This window comes from Rhipicephalus microplus, chromosome 5 (genome assembly GCF_043290135.1).
Source record: "Rhipicephalus microplus isolate Deutch F79 chromosome 5, USDA_Rmic, whole genome shotgun sequence".
NCBI classification, from domain to species: Eukaryota; Metazoa; Arthropoda; class Arachnida; order Ixodida; family Ixodidae; genus Rhipicephalus; species Rhipicephalus microplus.
Window position 1 is genome coordinate 200,433,526 of NC_134704.1, and position 19,011 is coordinate 200,452,536.

Genomic DNA, 19,011 nt, shown 5'->3' on the forward strand with positions numbered 1-19,011 from the left:
CTAACGATGCAAGTTGGAGCAATTATCAGCTGCTGGTGAGGCAAGTTGATATAACAGTCCACGAAAAGCGAGCAGAGCATCAGGGCGTTCTCTTTGCCGAAAGTTATTACCTAAAATTGAGAACGCACACTGCGATTTTCCGAAAAGCACCGGCATGTTTGGCTGGCACAGATTAACAAAAACGACTAGAAGAACCAATGATATTTGCGTCTTCAGGTGTAACTTCATTACGGGTAAGTAATGAAGTTACACCCGAAGCACGTAGCAGCAAACAGAGATAGGTACTGTATGTACAAACTTGTCCGCGACCGCTGAGTGCACAATCCGCGTGTCAGGGAGGCGGTTAAGATTGTGAAGGCAATCACGGGAATTCGGGTATTGCATTCAAACAAATGTGAAAACGGATGTAAAACAATATTCGTTCACTCGCGATTTGAAGTATAGGCGATCGGTTCAAGTTGAGGGGTCAGGTTGTTTAAAAATTGGTCGATTGATTCCCTAAAACGGTCTGCATCATTTTCAGGGACAATATGTACATTAGCGCACAACAACAAAAGTAATATACAAGGTAAAAAATGAGTCATAACATACGCAAAAAACAAAAGTTACCGGCATCAGCGCAGCACGCACCACGCGAAGTCTCTACCTTGCATGCAATATATTCCTTGGCTGTTTCCACGAAGATGCTCATCATCATCACTGTTTAAAACACTCGGGGAGCCATATTGCTACTTTGGTGGTGTGGGTCGCAGCTACATATTAAAATTGGTATTAATAATATATATCCTGTAAACTTGCCTAGCTCTGCATGATGACTCATTTTCGATTGGAGCTGTGCGCTTCGCTCATCCACTTTTAAAATTGTGGCTCGAGAGACTTTGAGCTTTTACTTGTTCTTAGACCACGCAATTTGTAGTGAAAGCGAGATAATGGGCCCTCGTAGATCGTGGCGGGCAGCCGGTGTATGCCGTGGCTTGTATACGTGTCACACGTTTCGATTTTCCAGTCTTGTATCGAGTGAACAAGCGAGGCCTTCCTGGCTCGATGAGCTCGTTAAAGCCTGACAACAAAAAACCGCACGGCTTCTCTTCAAACATCGCGCACAGCAACAGATGACGAGCCCTCAACGAACCGCGCTGAAGCACGCAAACTGCTGTAGGTACCCAAGAGGTACCCGGGCATGGCGGGAGATGGCGACAACGGCGGAAGTGACATCACATGAACACTATGTATATGTATACTTATCTATATATATTAACACTTGAGAAAAAAAAACGCCGTTCGCGCTCGGTGCCCAGCTTGTCGCAATGCGCCGATGCGCGCTTATCTCTGATGCGTACTTTGCCCCGCGGATGGGGGGGGGGAATTGATGTTTGTGCGCGCGCTTATCTTTCGGTGGAGAGAATCGTGTGTTTTCGGCTTTTACTGGAACGATTGCGTTAGTTGCCGGGCCGACAAAGATATCTTCAGTCTATGCACAGGCCCCGTTTGCGAAAAGGGCGTGCTTTTCATACTTAGCGAGGCATAACTGGGACACTTGTTAGTTTGTACTCATCCGTACCATTGAGTGTATCGAGCATCACTTTTCTTTGTTTAAACAGCGCGTTACGTGTCGAGCGGTAAACGTTGTTAGTTCGCTCTCAACTTGTGTGTATTGTTTTCGTGCGTCATTTGTACGTGACCAGCGTGCTGCGCGTTTCGATCTACTTGCCGTTCTCAGTGTGACATTTCAAGTTGTTGCTGTCGCATTCATTGCTTCGTCCTTGCAGCGAAACTGTTACTTTTTTTTATGCATTTACTGCCTTTAGTCTACTGATGCGTGCCCACGAGCTCGCAGATCGCTATCGCGCCGCCGTGACCACGATGTTGTGCGCGGCGGTAGCGGCAAATGGCAGCTCGTTTGTCAATCCCCGTGCACGTGACTGCACACGCGCCTTCAAAACAAAGTCGTTTTATGCCGTATTTGATCGCATCTGCCGCGGTTTTGTCCGCAGTGTTTGCAAAAAGCAGCGTTGCTTTGACTGATTGAGTGTTGGACGGATGCACACTTTCGGGACTCTGTCAGTTGTACACGATCGTGTAAAAAGGGACCACGGTTTCGTCGACAGCAGTTCTGGCAACGACAATGACGCACAATGTAGAAGACAGTGCGTGCGCCGGTCACACGGGTACTTTAGAAGCTTCGAGTATGCTGCTCTCGGCCTTTGTTCAACGATTTCCGTACTAAAGTTCGTATCACCCGCCGCGATTAGGAAATGCGTTTGGAACATCAGAATGTAGGCCCAATAGATATAGTAGAATTTCACTGAGGAATTTTACTAATTATCTGCCGCTGTTTCGCACCACTGAGATTCTACTGTACGTTTAGATGAACGCCTGTTAAACTCATTCATAAAGGTTCGAAAAGCCTGAAGCGAATTGAGCTGCTTCTTTGTCAAGGCGGCTGGATCACGCACCAAAATATCGATTTCCGTAAGATTTTCATGACAACCGTACAAACGGAAGAAACGGTCAAAATCCGGGAGTCTGCCGCCCAATCCAGGAGACTTGGCAGGTATGCATTAGAATCAAGAGATGAAGCGAACAAATGAACTACTGTTATTAGTTGGGTTATCATTGAATACCCTTTTCGAAAGCCATGCTGATGTTCTGTTAGTGCAGCATTATTTTCTAGAAATTCACGAACACAGTTAGCTATAATATGTTCCACAAGTTTGCAGCATTGGAATGTCAGTGAAATAGGACGATAATTTTGTATAAATGTCCTGTCACCTTTCTTGAACACAGGAACAACCCAGGCTACTTCCAGTCAATAGGCAGTTGTGCAGTAATCACTGAGACACGAAACAAAATTACAAGAAAGTTGGCAAGAAGCTCGGCATATCGCTTGAGAAATATGTTGGGGATTTCATCGAGAACAGAAGAACTCTTAGTTTTCAAGGTAACTAGCACATTAAATACCCCAGCATTCGATACGAAACTCGTATATAATAGTTTGGTAAATGTGCCGTCACACGTTCATACAGTTGCACTAGGGAATACACTTTGAAAAGAGTTGAAGTGTTGAGCAATCTCACACTTATCTGTCACCGGCTTCCTATCAAGTGATATTTGAGTAACTGGTTTCTTGCTATCATTTATGTAGTGCTAAAACTTATCAAGCTCATTTTTTATGAAGTTAGGAAGCGAAATTTTTGAAATAATAACCTTTTGCCGCATCAAGTGCACGAGCGAGGTCATCTTGCATCTGCCTTATTTTGTCATTCTGCACACGTTTCTTTTTATATGTCTTTATCCAGTGCTTTAGTTGAATGATTTTCCGATTCATCCAAGGCATTTGCTTTTTAGCTTTGTTTAGTTTATTAGGAATGAAATCATCTAGATAATAGTGACACATATCTTTGAACTTGTTCCAAAGTAATTGAGCGTTGTTGCCCTCGAAATCAATCAAATAGTTTTGCATGTAATCAATGTTGCTTGGGTCACTGGCATGAGAAAAGTCTTTAAAAGAACGTACAGAGACGTGCTTATACTTTTTTAGTGGTTGAAGCGGTAACGATATGCTTATGAGATGGTGATCAAACAGCCCTGGCTCCACTTCTACAGTGCAATCAGCAAAATCACAACTGATGAACGCCAAGTCTTACACAGAGCTAGATGCACTTTGTTTCTTCTTTTTTTACATTACAATTACTTTTAATAATATTCCCTATACTTTCCCTTACATTATTGCCTCTTAGTTCTCGTTATTCGGGAAATTGATCACACTAATTAAATTAGCAAAAAAAAAAAAAAACAAGAGAGGTACACTAGAGCCAAAGTGTGGAGCGGGTGTCACCACAAGACCACTGGCCAAGTGATGAAGACCACTCGAAATGGCTGCCATTGAGCAAAAAAGACAGAAGCAGTAGGATGCTTCTCCTCCGTGCAGGGTGGCTGCATTCATTGTTGGTACGCCCGCCATCAAAGTGCCCACTTCGTCATGCCTCACGTGCACCAGCTGTGTGATGCAAGAAATGGGCACCAACATGGCGCAGCGGTTGCCACCCTGCTGCACAGAGCGGCGGAAGAGGAGAAGCATCGAGTTAGAACTGTGAAGCCGCACCTGGTGGCAGGTTTATCCTCTTTTGTGGAAGCAGCCGTACCAGCACGACGCTCACACAGGTTGCTCAGGCTTAGAGCACCGAGTGAGCGCAGCTGCTTTTCCACGTCCTCCACATTGGGCACTAAGGTGTTGGTAAGGGCGCACGGCTTGTTGGGGCACAGGAGCGCCAGGCGCACAGAGGGCCACGCATCACCAAACACACCCGAGTAGAATTCGTCAAAGTGACGCAGTGCACGGTATGTGCCCAAGGTCTCACGCTGGGGCCTCCCCTGCGAATTTTGTGTTACACACACGCCCAGAGCATGTAGCACCGAGAGTGAACTTTTAGGCAGTGAAAGCATCATCGTAGGCCAGAATTCGCTAAGTTTAATGGAGCTTATGGCACGAAAACTTTCGTTAATAAACTTGTACACATAAAACAGTGATGAAAGTTACTTTCTGCTTTTTTGAGCAAGAAAAGTGCTGCTTAGAAGCAGTCATAAGTGTTTTTGGAGCAGAAAAAAATGCTTGTTTAGAGCAGCTATCGGTGTCTTAAGAGCAAATTTTAAATTTGCCATACTTTAATTGGAGTTCGGAGAATAAGTCCCTTTAAAAACATTAGTATTTCCTATAAAATATATTTAACACACAACAATCAATGTAAATTTCACGTAGCAAGCAATGGCAGGTTGCCAAAAAGGTGCTCCAAATAAGCTGCAAAAATAAATATATTTGTGGCAGAAATCAATTGAGACCGGAAAGGCTGAGTACAACATTTTAGAAGTAACCACAGTCCCATATAACTGTTGCCAAACAAGCAGTAATCAGTGTGAAATAAATGCAATACTGCTCATTTCCCCATTTCGCTACACTAACCTGCATGTCTAGCTGAGAGGAAAAATAAAAAATGGTAAATTGAGCTATATGCTCAAAGGGACACAAGAAATACCAATTTATGTCAGAGTTTCTGAAATCTCAATGTATGACAATGTCTAAAACAGCAATACTATCAATAGCAGTGCCAAAATTACTAAGAAACTAAGTTAAATGTATCATACAACGTGTGCCATAAGTGGGACATTTGCGAAATGATGCCTGTGTACACCTAAAATTAATTAGTAATCAAAGTAGCTGCAATAAAAAAGAACCTTCGGTGCATCAAGAGATGTAATAAAATAGTGCCTGTCTGTTTCTGTTTGACTTATAGAAAAAGAACCCCCTGACGTTACTATGGGGAGTGGCGCGAGTGAATCGAAAATATGGGGGACACTTAAGCTTCGCCTTTGACAGCTGAACGTGATAGCAATATTCTGTTCCTAGTGCGTACCCTTAGTGTATAAAATATTTTTTAACCTGCTTTGAACCCACATCGTGGCCTTAAGGGTGCACTAATGTGTGTGCCTCTTGTAGTGGGTGACTGGCATTAAACTATGAAGTCATTATGATAATCCCATGTTCTGACACCCGAGGACAATGTAAGCTTGTATCACGCATTATTACGGCAATATTTCGTGTTGCATTGTGAAGCATGTATACAGGATGCGCATGTTTCTATAGCATGAAAGTTACTTTCACTGCATTTCCAAGCAGTTCAGTTTTTGGCTGGTTAGGCTGGACAAATGATGCCATCTAGTGGGGCCCACTTGAATCGAGCAAGCAGAATCATGGCCTTCAAGAATGCAGAAAATTGTTCAATGGTCGCTGTTGTAACTGTGGCTCCCGCTACTTTTGCTCTGCTGCTACTGGTAACAGTGGCATCTAAAAGACCACTTTTACGGCAAATGATTTCAAGCGCGTAACGTGATGCAAACCATTAAAAAGTGATTTTATTTCAAAATAACCACTTCCTTGGTACAAAACTAGCACTATGAAGTTTCTAGACAACTATTTGAGAAATCAATGTCAACTTAATTAATAATTACCTTTAGAGTCCCTTAATTATGCGAGTTCTTCTCGCAAAAATAAGATCAGATCTAAAAACACAGCAGACTAGGATGACAGTACAGAAATTATTTTCAGTTTCTTTGAGTTGGACAAACAGTAAAGGTGCTTCATTCTTAATTTCTCGATGTCATTTCGGAACAAGTTTTGAGCAATTACTAATAAAAATTACTGTTTGGAGCAGCATGGGACAGCATTTCTCCTTTGAAGCAGTTTAGAGCAATTGGAGCAGCACTTCCATCACTGCATAAAGTTGTGTCATCACAGTGCTTTTCAGGGCAATGTATGCATTGACACATTATATTTAAGCCACGTAATAAAAATATTCATTGTGATGCAATGAGATGGCAACAAGCTTCTCAAGGACAAACTTTTATGCTCAGAATAGCACAATAATTACGGACAAGTAGCAAAAATGTAAATATGCTGGGAAAAACATTAAATGCTTAACAAGATAAAGTAAAGCCTGAGCCTCATGAATTTTGGTAAACAACAGAAAGAAAAATCTCATGAAAGAAGAAGCAGTAGCACGTAAGGAGTGCGTTATCTTGGAGTCTGAATAAACCTGCAGACTGAAAAGGAACACTTGATGCCAGCAGAGTTCGACAGAGCCTCTTTGCATTTCAGAACCGTGCAATGCAATGACCGTTTCTGCTCTAGACAAGCTTTCTTCACAAGCTTTCGCAAAAGACAACTACAGAACAATTTTTTTTCATTCTTTCACTGCAAAAAAAAAAAAAAAACTGCGTCATGACGAACTTTAGGTAGCATACAAGGATTTATTGGTCAGTAGCCACATGATACAGTGATCATGTGCCCCATGATGCCCTTTGTGGTGAAAAAGTTTGCAGTTAATGTACATCTAATGTATAGTGAGTACATGTACAGAATTTAGTCATGATAGTACAGAAAAAGGTCCCATAGTGCAATCACTGTAGAGCAATGTTATCATAATATAAAAAAAAACATTACTACTTAACAGCTAAAATAAAAATATAACAGCAAAGTACAAAGTAAGAAACGATAGACATAGGCTATTCATATATTTAAGCAAAAAGTAATACATAAGCAAAACATAAAAATGATAACAGCTGTAGAATAACAAAAACAATAATCAGAATAGAATCCAAGTTACGTTTGATGAGACATAAATGAGGTTAATGGAGAAATTGCGAACCAGATGTTTGAATCCGCTGCCAGTGGAACACACCGGCAGTGGTGTGTTCCTTGGATGCAGCTAAACCTTCTTGCATATTTACAGCGGATCGCTCGCGTGGAGTGCTGCTAATACAAAACATCCCACCTACGAAGATACCTCGTGGTCAACGGCCAAGGTGAAGAAAACCACAGGCATCGTTTGCACCATTGAGCCTTCGCCTACCGTTGCCTGCCGATAAAAAGGACTCAGCGAGCCTTTGTCGAGCTCAGTTCAGCAGTGGTGTGTTCCTTGGATGCCGCTAAACCCGCATTCTTGCATGTTTACCGGTGAGAATACTGCTTTTTTAGTATTGCCTGCTTCTAAAACACCGCTGTTGAACACAGCCTTTGAGTTTCTTGTTTGTACCTGTGGGTTGTACACTGTGAACCATGTCTAAAGAAAGCAAAGAAATTGCAAAACAATTCGAGGAATTCCACAGGGAACTTTGCCTTAAAATTTGTTCTCTTAAGGAGAGCGTAAAGTATTGTTCGAACACATGCGACAGCGTTTCTGAAATTCAGAGAGATGTTAAAGAGCTCAAGCTTGACATGAAGCTTTTGGAAAAAGATGTACAGCTTGAGCACGAAAACCAGATACTGGGGGATAGGATTGACGAACATGAACAGTATCAGAGGTTGAAAAACATTGAGGTCAAGGGTCTGCCCGACGGTTGTAATGCAACTGTAGCTGTCAAGGCTATTGGCATGAAATTGGGCGAAACCATTGATGACTTGGATGTTGATATTTGTCACATGGTGAAAACATCGAAAGGTCGAGCAAGGAATCTCATTGTTCGGTTTACGCGCTGTTCCAAACACAACGCTAAGGCTCGAGTGACTACTCAGTCCCTTGAGTACGCAGGCCAATCAAGACCACGCTGCACCCATCGCCTGGCTGCCCGTGGTGCGCGCACGAGCGGGCCGATATGGCGCATATACTTTGGCAATGCGAAAGAGATGAAGATGGGCCACGAGAAAGGATGACGTCCACTGAGGGACCCACTGAAATGGGGTGCCTTGCTGAGCAATGGAAAGCCGCCCTTCCCAGCGAGGCCCTCGAAGACCAGGTGTGGGCCGTCCAGCAGGCCAGGGCCGTCGCCGAGAACCTCAGAAGATGTTCCTCGAACGATGTGTCCCTGGCAGCCTAGCCCCAGGCACAGCAACAACCGTTGGGCAAATAAAGTTTATTCAACTCAACTCAAGACCCATTTTTGTGAACGAGCACCTAACAGGCAAGAACAAGCAGTTACTTCGCGCTGCCATTTCTCATAAAAAAGTTGTTGACTGGAAGCATGTCTGGAGCAGCAATAACAGAGTGCTTGCGCGTCGAGGGGATTCGACACCTGTTCTACACATCGTATCGCTGGCAGATGTAGATCGCATGACTGCCTCAAGTCCGACTGCAGGGCCTAAGAGTGAGCAGTTGCACGCATCAGCGGCTGCTTAGGGCCAGACTTTCCGAATTTTCGCTCTGTGATGCCTACACTGGGGTCCGTCGACTACATGAATCCTGAGCAGATAAAATGTTACATCGGTTCTCAGTTCCTATCTTCCAGTCCCGTTCAATGCTTTCATATCAATTCTCCTTCAATGTGCAACAAATATGATGAGTTTACTGTACTGGTAGAACGCTTCCACTTTTGCTTTGATGTGATAATGATATCTGAGACATGACATGCAGACGACAGTGTGCTCACATTACCTATTTATCAGATGTATTTTGTTAACCGTCTAAGCGGACGTAGAGGCGGTGGTGTCTCAGTGCTTGTTCGTTCGGATCTCAAATGCCACTTGATTCCTGAAATTTCTTTTATTTCTGATAATTGCGAAGTGCTCTCTGTCCGTTCCAACCGAACCGTATTTTCTGTAGTCATCCCCCTCCAAATGATATTGTATCAGAGTTTATAAATTGTTTGGATAGTCTTCTTCAGTATGTCAATGAAAATAATTGCACTATGTTTTGTGGTGGAGACTTCAACATTGATATATTGGGTGATACTGCACTGCAATTTTACTTTGATGTCACGGTGTCTTCTAATGAATGTGCACATGTGATTACTTTGCTAACTCGTATCACACAATAGTCAGCAACACTTCTCGATACATTTATAACAAACGTTGAATTATCAATGACAAAATCTGGTGTTGTTTGCTGTGACTTCAGCGATGATATGGGAATATTTTTGTGTACGCTGAGGCAAACGAGTAAATGTCCATTACAGTGTGCTCAATACTATCAGTCAATAACAGATAGCAGCCTTGAATCGTTTCGTGCTGATATACGAAATGCTTCATGGGATGACATATACTGCACAGTGGAAGCGGTTACTGCATATGAAACATTTATTAATAATATTAAAGCATTATACTCTGAGCATTTCCCAATAAGAAAGGCATAACGATGAAAGAAAATTTGCAGGCCCTGGATTAGCCCTTTTTACCTTCATCGCATCAGTGTTAAAGACCAGCTTTATAAAAGATTAATCAAAACTAGAGACCTTTCAACACTATCGGAATACAAGGCGTATAGAAATGAATTGAGCAAGGATATTAGGGCTGCTAAGACTCAGTATTATGCGGCCATTTTTCAGCGCAGCAGTGGTTGTAGTGATGCTCTCTGGCAGCAGCTATCCACTATTCTGCATCCTGGATGTAAAAGTGACATACCTGATAAAATGATTTGCAATGAAACTGAAACGAGCGGTCCTTCACTTACTAATTCTTTCAATATTCCTTTCCTTGCGCATTCCCAGTCAAGTGGTAGCATAGGCGCATTGAAATTTATTTCGCCGAATGGCCACGGAAGCATTTTTCTTTCTCCTGTTGACAGCCTAGAAGTTGCCACCATATTTCGTAGCCTTAAAAACAGCCCTTCGTTGGATGAAGGCGACTAACAAATATTGCCTGCTAAATATGATATCGACCTCATTGCAGCCCCGCTCACCCACATTTTTAACCTTTGCCTTATGACGTCCACTTTCCCTGTTCAAATGCAAGTCGCTAATGTCATGCCGGTCTTCAAGAAAGGTGATAAGAATAATGTTGCTAATTATAGGCCGATATCTCCACTTCATGTTTTTTCCAAGAGCTTAGAAAAAGCTATTTTAGCACATCTATCTTATTTTAACACATCTATCCAGTTTCATTGAACGAAATAACGTTATGATGCCATTCCAACAAGGTTTCAGGAAAAATAGGTCGACAGAAATTGCGTTGCTGGCACAGAAAGAATTCATTCTTGGAAACTATGAACAAAGACGCCTAATACTAGCCCTTTTTACTTTAAGAAAGCCTTTGGTAGTTTAAATCCTAAAATTCTTCTTGCCAAACTTGAAAGCTATGGGGTTCGAGGACGTGCCGCTGCACTCGTGAACTCTTATTTGTCGCATCGACGTCAATACGTTAATGTTAATGGACACTTATCAGAAATGCTAGGTCTTACCTCAGGTGTGCCGCAGGGAAGTATACTGGGGCCTTTTCTGTTTAATTTATATATTAATGACATTGTCAATATTCATGATAACTCATTTTATGTTATATATGCGGATGACACCAGCGTATTTTTCAGCGGTGAAAATCCCAACGAACTGATAAGAAAAGCTAACGAAATGTTAGCTGCACTAGAAGGCTGGTCAAAACTAAATGCACTAGAAGTTATTGCAGCCAAAACGAAAGCGATCATTTTTCGCTCTAAAAGTAAAACTGTATCATTTTGTGAATCTTTGACTTATAGCTCAAAGAACATAGAAATCGTAGCAGCATTTAAAACCCTCCATGTTTGGTTTACGGAAAAGTTGCTGTGAGATGTGTATGTCAACCATGTGTGTTTAGCTGTCTCGCGTTTTATTGGCCTCTTATAGCGCAATAACTATGTTCTTCCAACTATTATCAAAATGTTGCTTTTCAAATCATTGTTTATGTCTCAAGTGAATTATTGCCAACTTGTACGGGGCACTGGCATGCGCACATCCTTAAAGAAGCTCTACATCCTACAAAAGAAAGCTTTACGCATCATTTATAACTTAGCCAGAGATCACCCTTCTGCACAGCTCTTCCAAGCTGCCGATATCCCTATGGTTTTCAACACGTATAACTTACGCCTTGTTCTTAGATATAAATATGAAATGAACAACAATATTCCAATGCATGCAGATTTGGCAGAATTAGCTGAATATTCTTCTTCATATCCCTTATGGCTCATGAGAAAGTACGAAACAAGAACCGCACACAAATTACATGGCCCAGATGCTAAGAACAACCTTGCCCTCTGTGTTAAACCTGTTGTCCCAAAATGATTTTGACACTTATTGTTGCAAATCTGCACTTCATGTTCTTTTGGTGAGCTGATGTCTAAAACGTCAGCATTGAACTTATTTTTGATGTTTTTTTATTGCGTGTAGAATAATGTATGCTTTCTGTGTGTTTATACTTTTGTACACCACTTTCTGTGTATCATCACTGCATGCTGAACTGTAATCGGCTGGGAAGCCTAGTCAAGCTCACAACAGCTTTTTCTCTCCATGCCCTCAACTTCCTGAAGTGGAAAATAAATAATTGGTTGATTGATTGACTGATACAGAGAACGCACACTGATGTGGCAAAGAATTCTAAAATTTAATTTTTAGAACGAATTCTAAAATTTAATTTTTAGAGCTACACGAGAAGGGAACACACCTTCTCGTGTAGCTCGCTGGCTCGAGCTTACGTCAATGTCACGCACCCTGAGATCTTGCTGGCGTCCAGGTCACCCTCGACGGAAGCGAGCGCCCAGGACACGGGGTCGAAAGCCTCAACAACCATCGAAGCCGGCTGTGTACGTTCGCTGCACCAGTCTTCTTTCTTCTCTTCTTCCTTTTCGTTTCCATTCCGCGCTCAGGGTTTTGCTCCTACGGCTCGCTCCTCGCAGTCACCACATTCTTTCCCCCGTTTCAGAAAGTTGCATGCACTTTTGCTGCTACTGTTGAACTAGTTCATGGAGCGTGCAACTTGACGATGCCAAAAGACGTAGAGGTGGTGTCAGATAGACACTTTGGTTGCTGACATTCATACGGTTCAAAGTCCGTTGCCGGGTCGAAGTTCAGACGCACATGTTGAATACGGAATTGCACCAATGTTGTAGGCTGGAATATCCAAGCATTTCACCGGCACTTAGAGAGCACTTCAATATACACTCAAAGATTTACCGGCATAGAAGGGCACTACTTGCAGCATTCGTTCCGATGTCACATTGAATATATTCTCTACATTTCACCAAGGAACATGGCTCGCGCAGATTTGACGTGAGCCTATCTCAAAAGTGGAGAGCGGTTCAACTTATTCTGTTGTCATATGACATGTCACGATACTTAAGAGGCGCAAGTGGGCATCACAAAAGTATACATACAATGGGAGCACAGGTCAGTTGGGTATCAATGCATCAGGTTTATAGGCTGATTCTTTTTTCTTCCAAGTGCTCGCGCAGAACCAGCGTTCTTCATTTTGTCTCGCTTCTGGGTAACGCGGAGCCTTGTAGATGCTGCTAAGATCCAACCACCAGTACTCAACCATGAAATCTGTACCTGAGTATCCGGCTGGGTAGTACCCACAGCACGGGAAGCTTCCTCTGGATGGATGCTCATCTGTTCCAAAGTGATACCAATAGCCATATATCGGGCTCATGGCGTTCCTAACTGCTCTAGTGCTTTGGGGGTTCAGGTCTTTCTTGCTCGACCTTTGCCCTTGCAGCTCTATTTCAGGAATGTCGTCAGGAACTTCCTTTAACTTGAGCTTCTGAACGATCATTTCAGCCGGCAAGGTAGTTGTCTGACTTGGGCCTAGCATACACTCTGCTGGCGTGCTTTCGCGAAGTACACAAGCTTCCTGCACGTCAACAATACCATGGTTACTGGCTGCGCTTTCCTTCACATCACTCCTGCTACCATGACCACTTGGCGGTTCTGAAGTCACAAACTGAGATCTGTGTGCAACAGTGTCAGTTTGACTAACTCGTCCTAACAGAGGAAGGCAAAGACAAACTTGCTGTCTATCACTGCAAACTGTGTTGTTGCCACATGTCCGCTTCGCACCTATAGTTGCAGACCGTGTATCTGGAGCAACAACGTCAAGTTCTTTATCATTCACGTTTTCGCGTTTCAGCGAACCAGTGATATATGTCTCGTATTGGTGAAATTTTACCTTATCCACCTCATTAGCCCCATTACGTGCTGCTTTGCGTCTTGCAATCTTTCGTATGTCTGAGATAGCTGTGCGTATTTCCGACAGTAGCTTCTCTCCTTCCCGTATTACATGCTCATAGTCATTATCATCTTTGCATATGTACTGCAGTTCAAAATGAATCCTCTCACGTTCCTCTTCGAGGTCTTCTCGCAATATTCGCTCTAAATCGGAGCAAGACCAACCGACCTCCTCTCCAATACATAGTAGCCTTTCCAAGTTAACAGGCACCTTGAGTGTGACGAATTTTCGGCGGGAAAATGGTAGTGCCGATCCTGGCAAAGCTCGCCAATTGTGGTGAGTAAGGGGGTTTTACTCAATGGGCCCAGATCATCGGACGCACTCAAGACAACCTGATAACACAAAGACGTTCTTTATATTGGACGAGGACAAGAGCACGCACGAAGAAATCTCGCAAAGAACATCAGGACGATACGAGGTTAAAGAAAGTCTACTGGCAAGTTCCTGTGCACACCAAACGCAAGTCTACATCTTAAAACTCAATGCATTTGACTTCCGTGCCACCAAGTTTTCAGGACGACACTCACGCGCACCGTCGTTGCGGGGACCGTAGCACCGGGCAACGTGGCGTTGAGTCCGTCGCGGTAGCGTCCACGGTGGCAACACACCTTTTCGTGAAGCTCGCTGGCTCAAGATTACGTCGATGCCCCGCACCCTAACATCTTGCTGGCGTCCAGGTCACGCTCGACGGAAGCGAGCGCCCAGGACACGGGGTCGAAAGCCCCAACAACCATCGAAGCCGGCTGCGTACGTTTGCTGCACCAGTCTTCTTTCTTCTCTTCTTCCTTTTCGTTTCCATTCTGTGCTCAGGGTTTCGCTCCTACGGCTCGCTCGTCGCAGTCACTACAGCGACATAAGAAGTAGTAGTTAGACGTTAGAAGTTCTGGCGTGCCCAATGAAAAGAGTTCTACCATGGTGATTTTTCAAATTGGTTAGCTACGAGCCACCAAAGCATGATGCGAAGAAGCAAGCTTGAATCCCTTGCCTCTCGTCCCATGTAGCCATCGCGAGCCTCATTCCTTCCCTATTCTCTTAGGTATCGTGGCTGGAGAATCACATGACGCATATGCACCAAGAAGAACCTATGTAAGCAAGGTCACGTGCGCATGACGTGCCCCAGCATACTTGTGCACATACGACATAGATGCTGTGTTGTTTCGGCGCTCTCTCTTGTGTATTACCAGTTTCTGTGGGATGAATAAGTCAGTGCGTGTACTTTATTAGAGCCTGGCAAGGATCATGTATTGTGACCACGATACACCACGTCACTCCGCCGAAACTGAGGTCAGAGACGACGCACCAAACACAAGCTAAGCGTTGTCAGGGTTGGCAAAGGCACGATGCAGGAACGACGAGAAGATGAACGCAAGCAAAATGGGATAGTAGTAGTAGTAGTAGTAGTAGTAGTAGTAGTAGTAGTAGTAGTAGTAGTACAGTAGACTCTCAGTTTTGATTGATTTGTGGGGTTTAACGTCCCAAAACCACCATTTGATTATGAGAGACGCTGTAGTGGAGGGCTTTGGAAATTTTGACCACCTGTGGTTCTTTAACGTGCACCCAAATCTGAGTACACGGGCCTACAACATTTCCGCCTCCATCGGAAATGCAGCCGCCGCAGCCGGGAATTGAACCCGCGACCTGCGGGTCAGCAGAGTAGACTCTCAGTTAACGGAACCTGAAGGACCGGGAAAATATGTTTCATTTAACAGGAGTCCTGTTTACTGAGAGGTGAACATGAATGTAGAATGCAAGCCCGAAACCAAGCATCGCAGAGGCAATAGTTCCGTTTAAGCAGCAGTTCTGTTTAACAGATTTCTGTTTACTGAGAGTCTAGTGTAGTAGTAGTAGTAGTAGTAGTAGTAGTAGTAGTAGTAGTAGTAGTAGTAGTAGTAGTAGTAGTAGTAGTATATAGTAGTGGTGTAGTAGCAGTGGTAGTATGTGTGGTTTTACATGAAAAATCCACAATATGAATATGAGGGATGCCGTGGTGGAGATCTTCGCAAATTTTGACCATCTGGTGTTCTTTGACGTGCACTGACAACGCACAGTACACAGGCATCTGCTTTCTTGCCTTCATCTAGATGTGAGTGCCGCGGCCACAATCGAATCTGCGGCATTCAGGTCAGCAGCGGAGCACCCTAGTATCCCTGAGAAGTTGGAGTGGTGCCACCTGGTGGGAGGCTTGCATGATGTAATGGCACGGACTCTCTGAATCTTGCTGTGGTGTGCCTATACATAACACTTGCTTCGAACGTCGTTGCACTGCCAGCATTAACTTTTTGCTTGTCTCCCGCTTAAAATATATGACGAAAGCAGCATCGATGATGTCTTTTGTAAAACAATTAAAAACTAAACAGCTTTTCCGGTAAAATTGTGCAGTAGCTGTGCTACAGCGCATTTGATGAGGCTTGTTATGATGTCGAGCTGCTTACCTCGAAGACGGGTTCGATTCTCGGCCACGGTAGCGAAACTCTGATGGGGGTGAACGGCAAGACAATGCATGTACAGCAGGTTAAAAAATATGAGATGACCACAATTACTCTGCAGCGTGCCTTGCAATCATGTCGTGCTTTTGAAACATATACAACAGCATACTTGCATTTCAGGTTCCGTTGTTCTCGGACGATCTCTTTGAAAAGATGTGATTGTTTCGCCTCCACAATTGTTATCTGTATCGGACGCATGAAAGTAACTGCTGGCAGCATTTTTTTTCTCCTGTGTGCGTGTGCTTAATTTAAAATCAAGTGTCACGAAACATTTCGAATGCGCTCATCCGAGAATAGTGCTGCAGCTGTTGCCTTAAATTCTCTTGTGTGTAGTTGCTCATATTTCATCACGTTATTTAGCTTCATGATTTTGGAAATGATTTGAGTGCTCCGCTTCACTAGAAAAACAAGTTTAAGTTGCATAAACTCCTACTGATTTCAGATTGATTTTGAAATGATTTGGGTGCTCCGCTTCACTAGAAAAACAAGTTTAAGTTGCATAAACTCCTACTGATTTCAGATAGTGCAGACGCTATCTGAAATCAGTAGCACTTTACGACATTCTAGCAACTGCGCTGTCACGCTTAAAAGTGCCACTTTGGGTAGCCATCTGATGAATAAATTTTTTCTATGGTTGATTACCCCAGAACAGCATAAATCTGTGCGAGACCAATCCTCGACGTGCGAGACCAATCGTTGCTTCGATGAGGCAAAGGGCCTTTCATTATCACAAGGGGCATGAAGCGGCGGGCGCCCTCGAAACAGTTCATTTCTACCTTCTGGAGTTTCTTTTGCAAACGATTGCTGTCAGCAGTGCTCCTACGTGAAGTGAACATTGTCGTTTATGACCTGATTGTAGATGAAGCAAGCTGTTTGAGTAAATCAGGGTATCCGACAACGTAATGCATACGACTGTTGAGAAGAAACCTGTACACGAGATCCGAGTATACCGACTTCTCAGAATTTCAGAAACCACCCTGTGGTTTGCAGCGTTACTTTTTTCCTCACTATTATAAGTGATTGTGTATGAAAGACAAATTCATTTAAAGTCTCCTGCATCCCAAAGTGGAATTCTGCCTATTGAGCTACATTATTTGCAGAGACAGACATAACTTGCCCGGTAAATCACAACAATGAGAGTAACTGAAAACGTCCTAATTTCATTTGTAATACTTTGACACAAATGTTTAATCGCATAGTCTATGCCAAGTTGTAATGAAGTTAGACTCATTTAACATGAATATTTTCTTAGCATTGACTTCGTCGAGTACGTGCATAGTGTAAACAACTAATGTCTCGGTGTCCTGCACCTTCAAAGTGGATCCATAGTTCTGCAGTTTGTGGCCCATGCTGCCATCTGTGGTGTGAACCATAGCACGCAGACACACAGGTTCTCGGAAAAAAAGTGAAATCACCAGCACGCCTATTGTTGGAAGCGTACTTTATAAATATCCATAACGATCATTGTGTTGTTGAGCTATCCGTGGTTTTTGGTTTTGTATCAAAAGGAAATATCTTTCCTTGAGGCAGGATGTTACAGCTGGTTTATCTGTTCTTTTTTTTCTTTGCTACGTTGTTGGCGGTGGCTGGTTGAATCTGCTGGTTGGAACCGCTAGTTGAATCTCTGCACACACGCATCTTTGTTGTTCATTGCTTCTGCACATCATCCTGTAGGCGTATAAGATGCTCGTTTACGCACAATAAACAGTTGGTAGTGGGTGCTCAGTTTTTTTTAAGTGGTTCGTGAGATTACCAAGTTGCGCTAAATTATTCTTATTATGACGAGTTACCAACTAGCCCAACAAGTTTTATTAAAATAAATAACACTTGCATCCTCCACAGTTCAAAATGTAACTCTAAAAGAGAGGAATAGAATATCATGTGCTCCCTTAGGGGCCCCCTTTTGCCATGACAAGTCGAGGAGGCTTCCAGCACTCCCCACGAATAAGAACAGGAGACCGTTCGATTGGATGACACAATGCACCATAATGCTGGCAGAAGCTGCTAAGTCAGACACTCGGTCCGCACGCTAGCGCAGCAGAGCTAAGCACTAGCACCCGGCTCACTTGAGTACATCGGATGAACAGTTGGAATATACCGCAATATATGCACACCAAAATACCCCCACAAGCAGCGCTAAGTTAAAGATTAACCAGAACCTTTCAAGCAATGCTCAAATTTGAAAGTGCCAAAACGCAGATATGCTATGGTCTTTGTGACTTGTAAACGCACAGAGAAACCTCTTATTTAGGGTGAGTAGCCAGTCGGCGGCTGTCCTCTCTTGTAATAACAATATAATTTGCGCAACAATATGAACCCTCCAAGGCTAGTCCGAAAAGAAATGCCCTCACGCACGAGCGTCTGCTAGCCTGCCCCCGGAGGCTGCCTAGTCTCACCCACCAATACGCTGGGCAGTGTCATTAAACACATAGAGCGGTTGTGAAGGAGCAAGACATACCTTACTGCTATAATGACGCCACCCGCTGTTTGAATAACGATGCCAATGAACGAGAACGCGAGCAGTCGCCCTGGCTACAGCACATGTGAAGGAATCCATGATGGATTTCTGATGTTGATGATCGTTGTCGTCCTGCTCTTTGTAACAAACAATTTAACAAAAAATTCTAATCTATCACAATCAAAACCCAAAAAATGAGACACACTTGTAAAAGAAAACTGTTTCTGATCTCTTTATATTAGAACTTTGTAGAACTACGTAGAGAGGAGTCTAGCGCTGCATTCGTGTACCTCCATAACAGCCATAAGCACAGCCATAACCTCCGATATTTTTCTCGTCTGCCAGATGAGCGCGAAACGCCCGTCATCTGTGCTTTGGTCTTTTTGATTATAAAGAAAAGACTGCAGGCATGGATAGAGGATGAGGGAGTGCTAGGGGAACTGCAGAATGGGTTTCGGAAACACAGGATGTTGGAAGACAATCTGTTCTTGCTTACGCAGTGCATCGAAATAGCAGAAAAGGAACACAGGTCCCTGTGGCTAGCACTTTAGGATATCAAAGGAGCGTACGATAGCGTGGTTCAAGAGGACTTGTGGGGAATATTGGTCACA

At 43.4% G+C, this 19,011-nt stretch overlaps 1 protein-coding gene across 9 annotated transcripts in view; it reads right to left on the reverse strand.

Annotated features, from left to right (window-relative positions):
- Positions 1-18,519, reverse strand: part of l(2)10685 (5-methylcytosine rRNA methyltransferase l(2)10685) — a 157,090-nt gene extending 138,571 nt beyond the window's left edge. For all 9 annotated transcript variants that reach the window (XM_075896386.1, XM_075896388.1, XM_075896384.1 and 6 more), the window contains exons 1-2: positions 18,401-18,519; positions 4,106-4,374 (exon numbers count right to left, since the gene is read on the reverse strand). In XM_075896386.1, the coding sequence (XP_075752501.1) occupies positions 4,106-4,374; positions 18,401-18,499 (368 nt within the window). In that variant the 5' untranslated portion in view covers positions 18,500-18,519. The remainder of the gene's footprint in view (positions 1-4,105; positions 4,375-18,400) is intronic.
- Between the last annotated feature and the right edge of the window lie 492 nt (positions 18,520-19,011).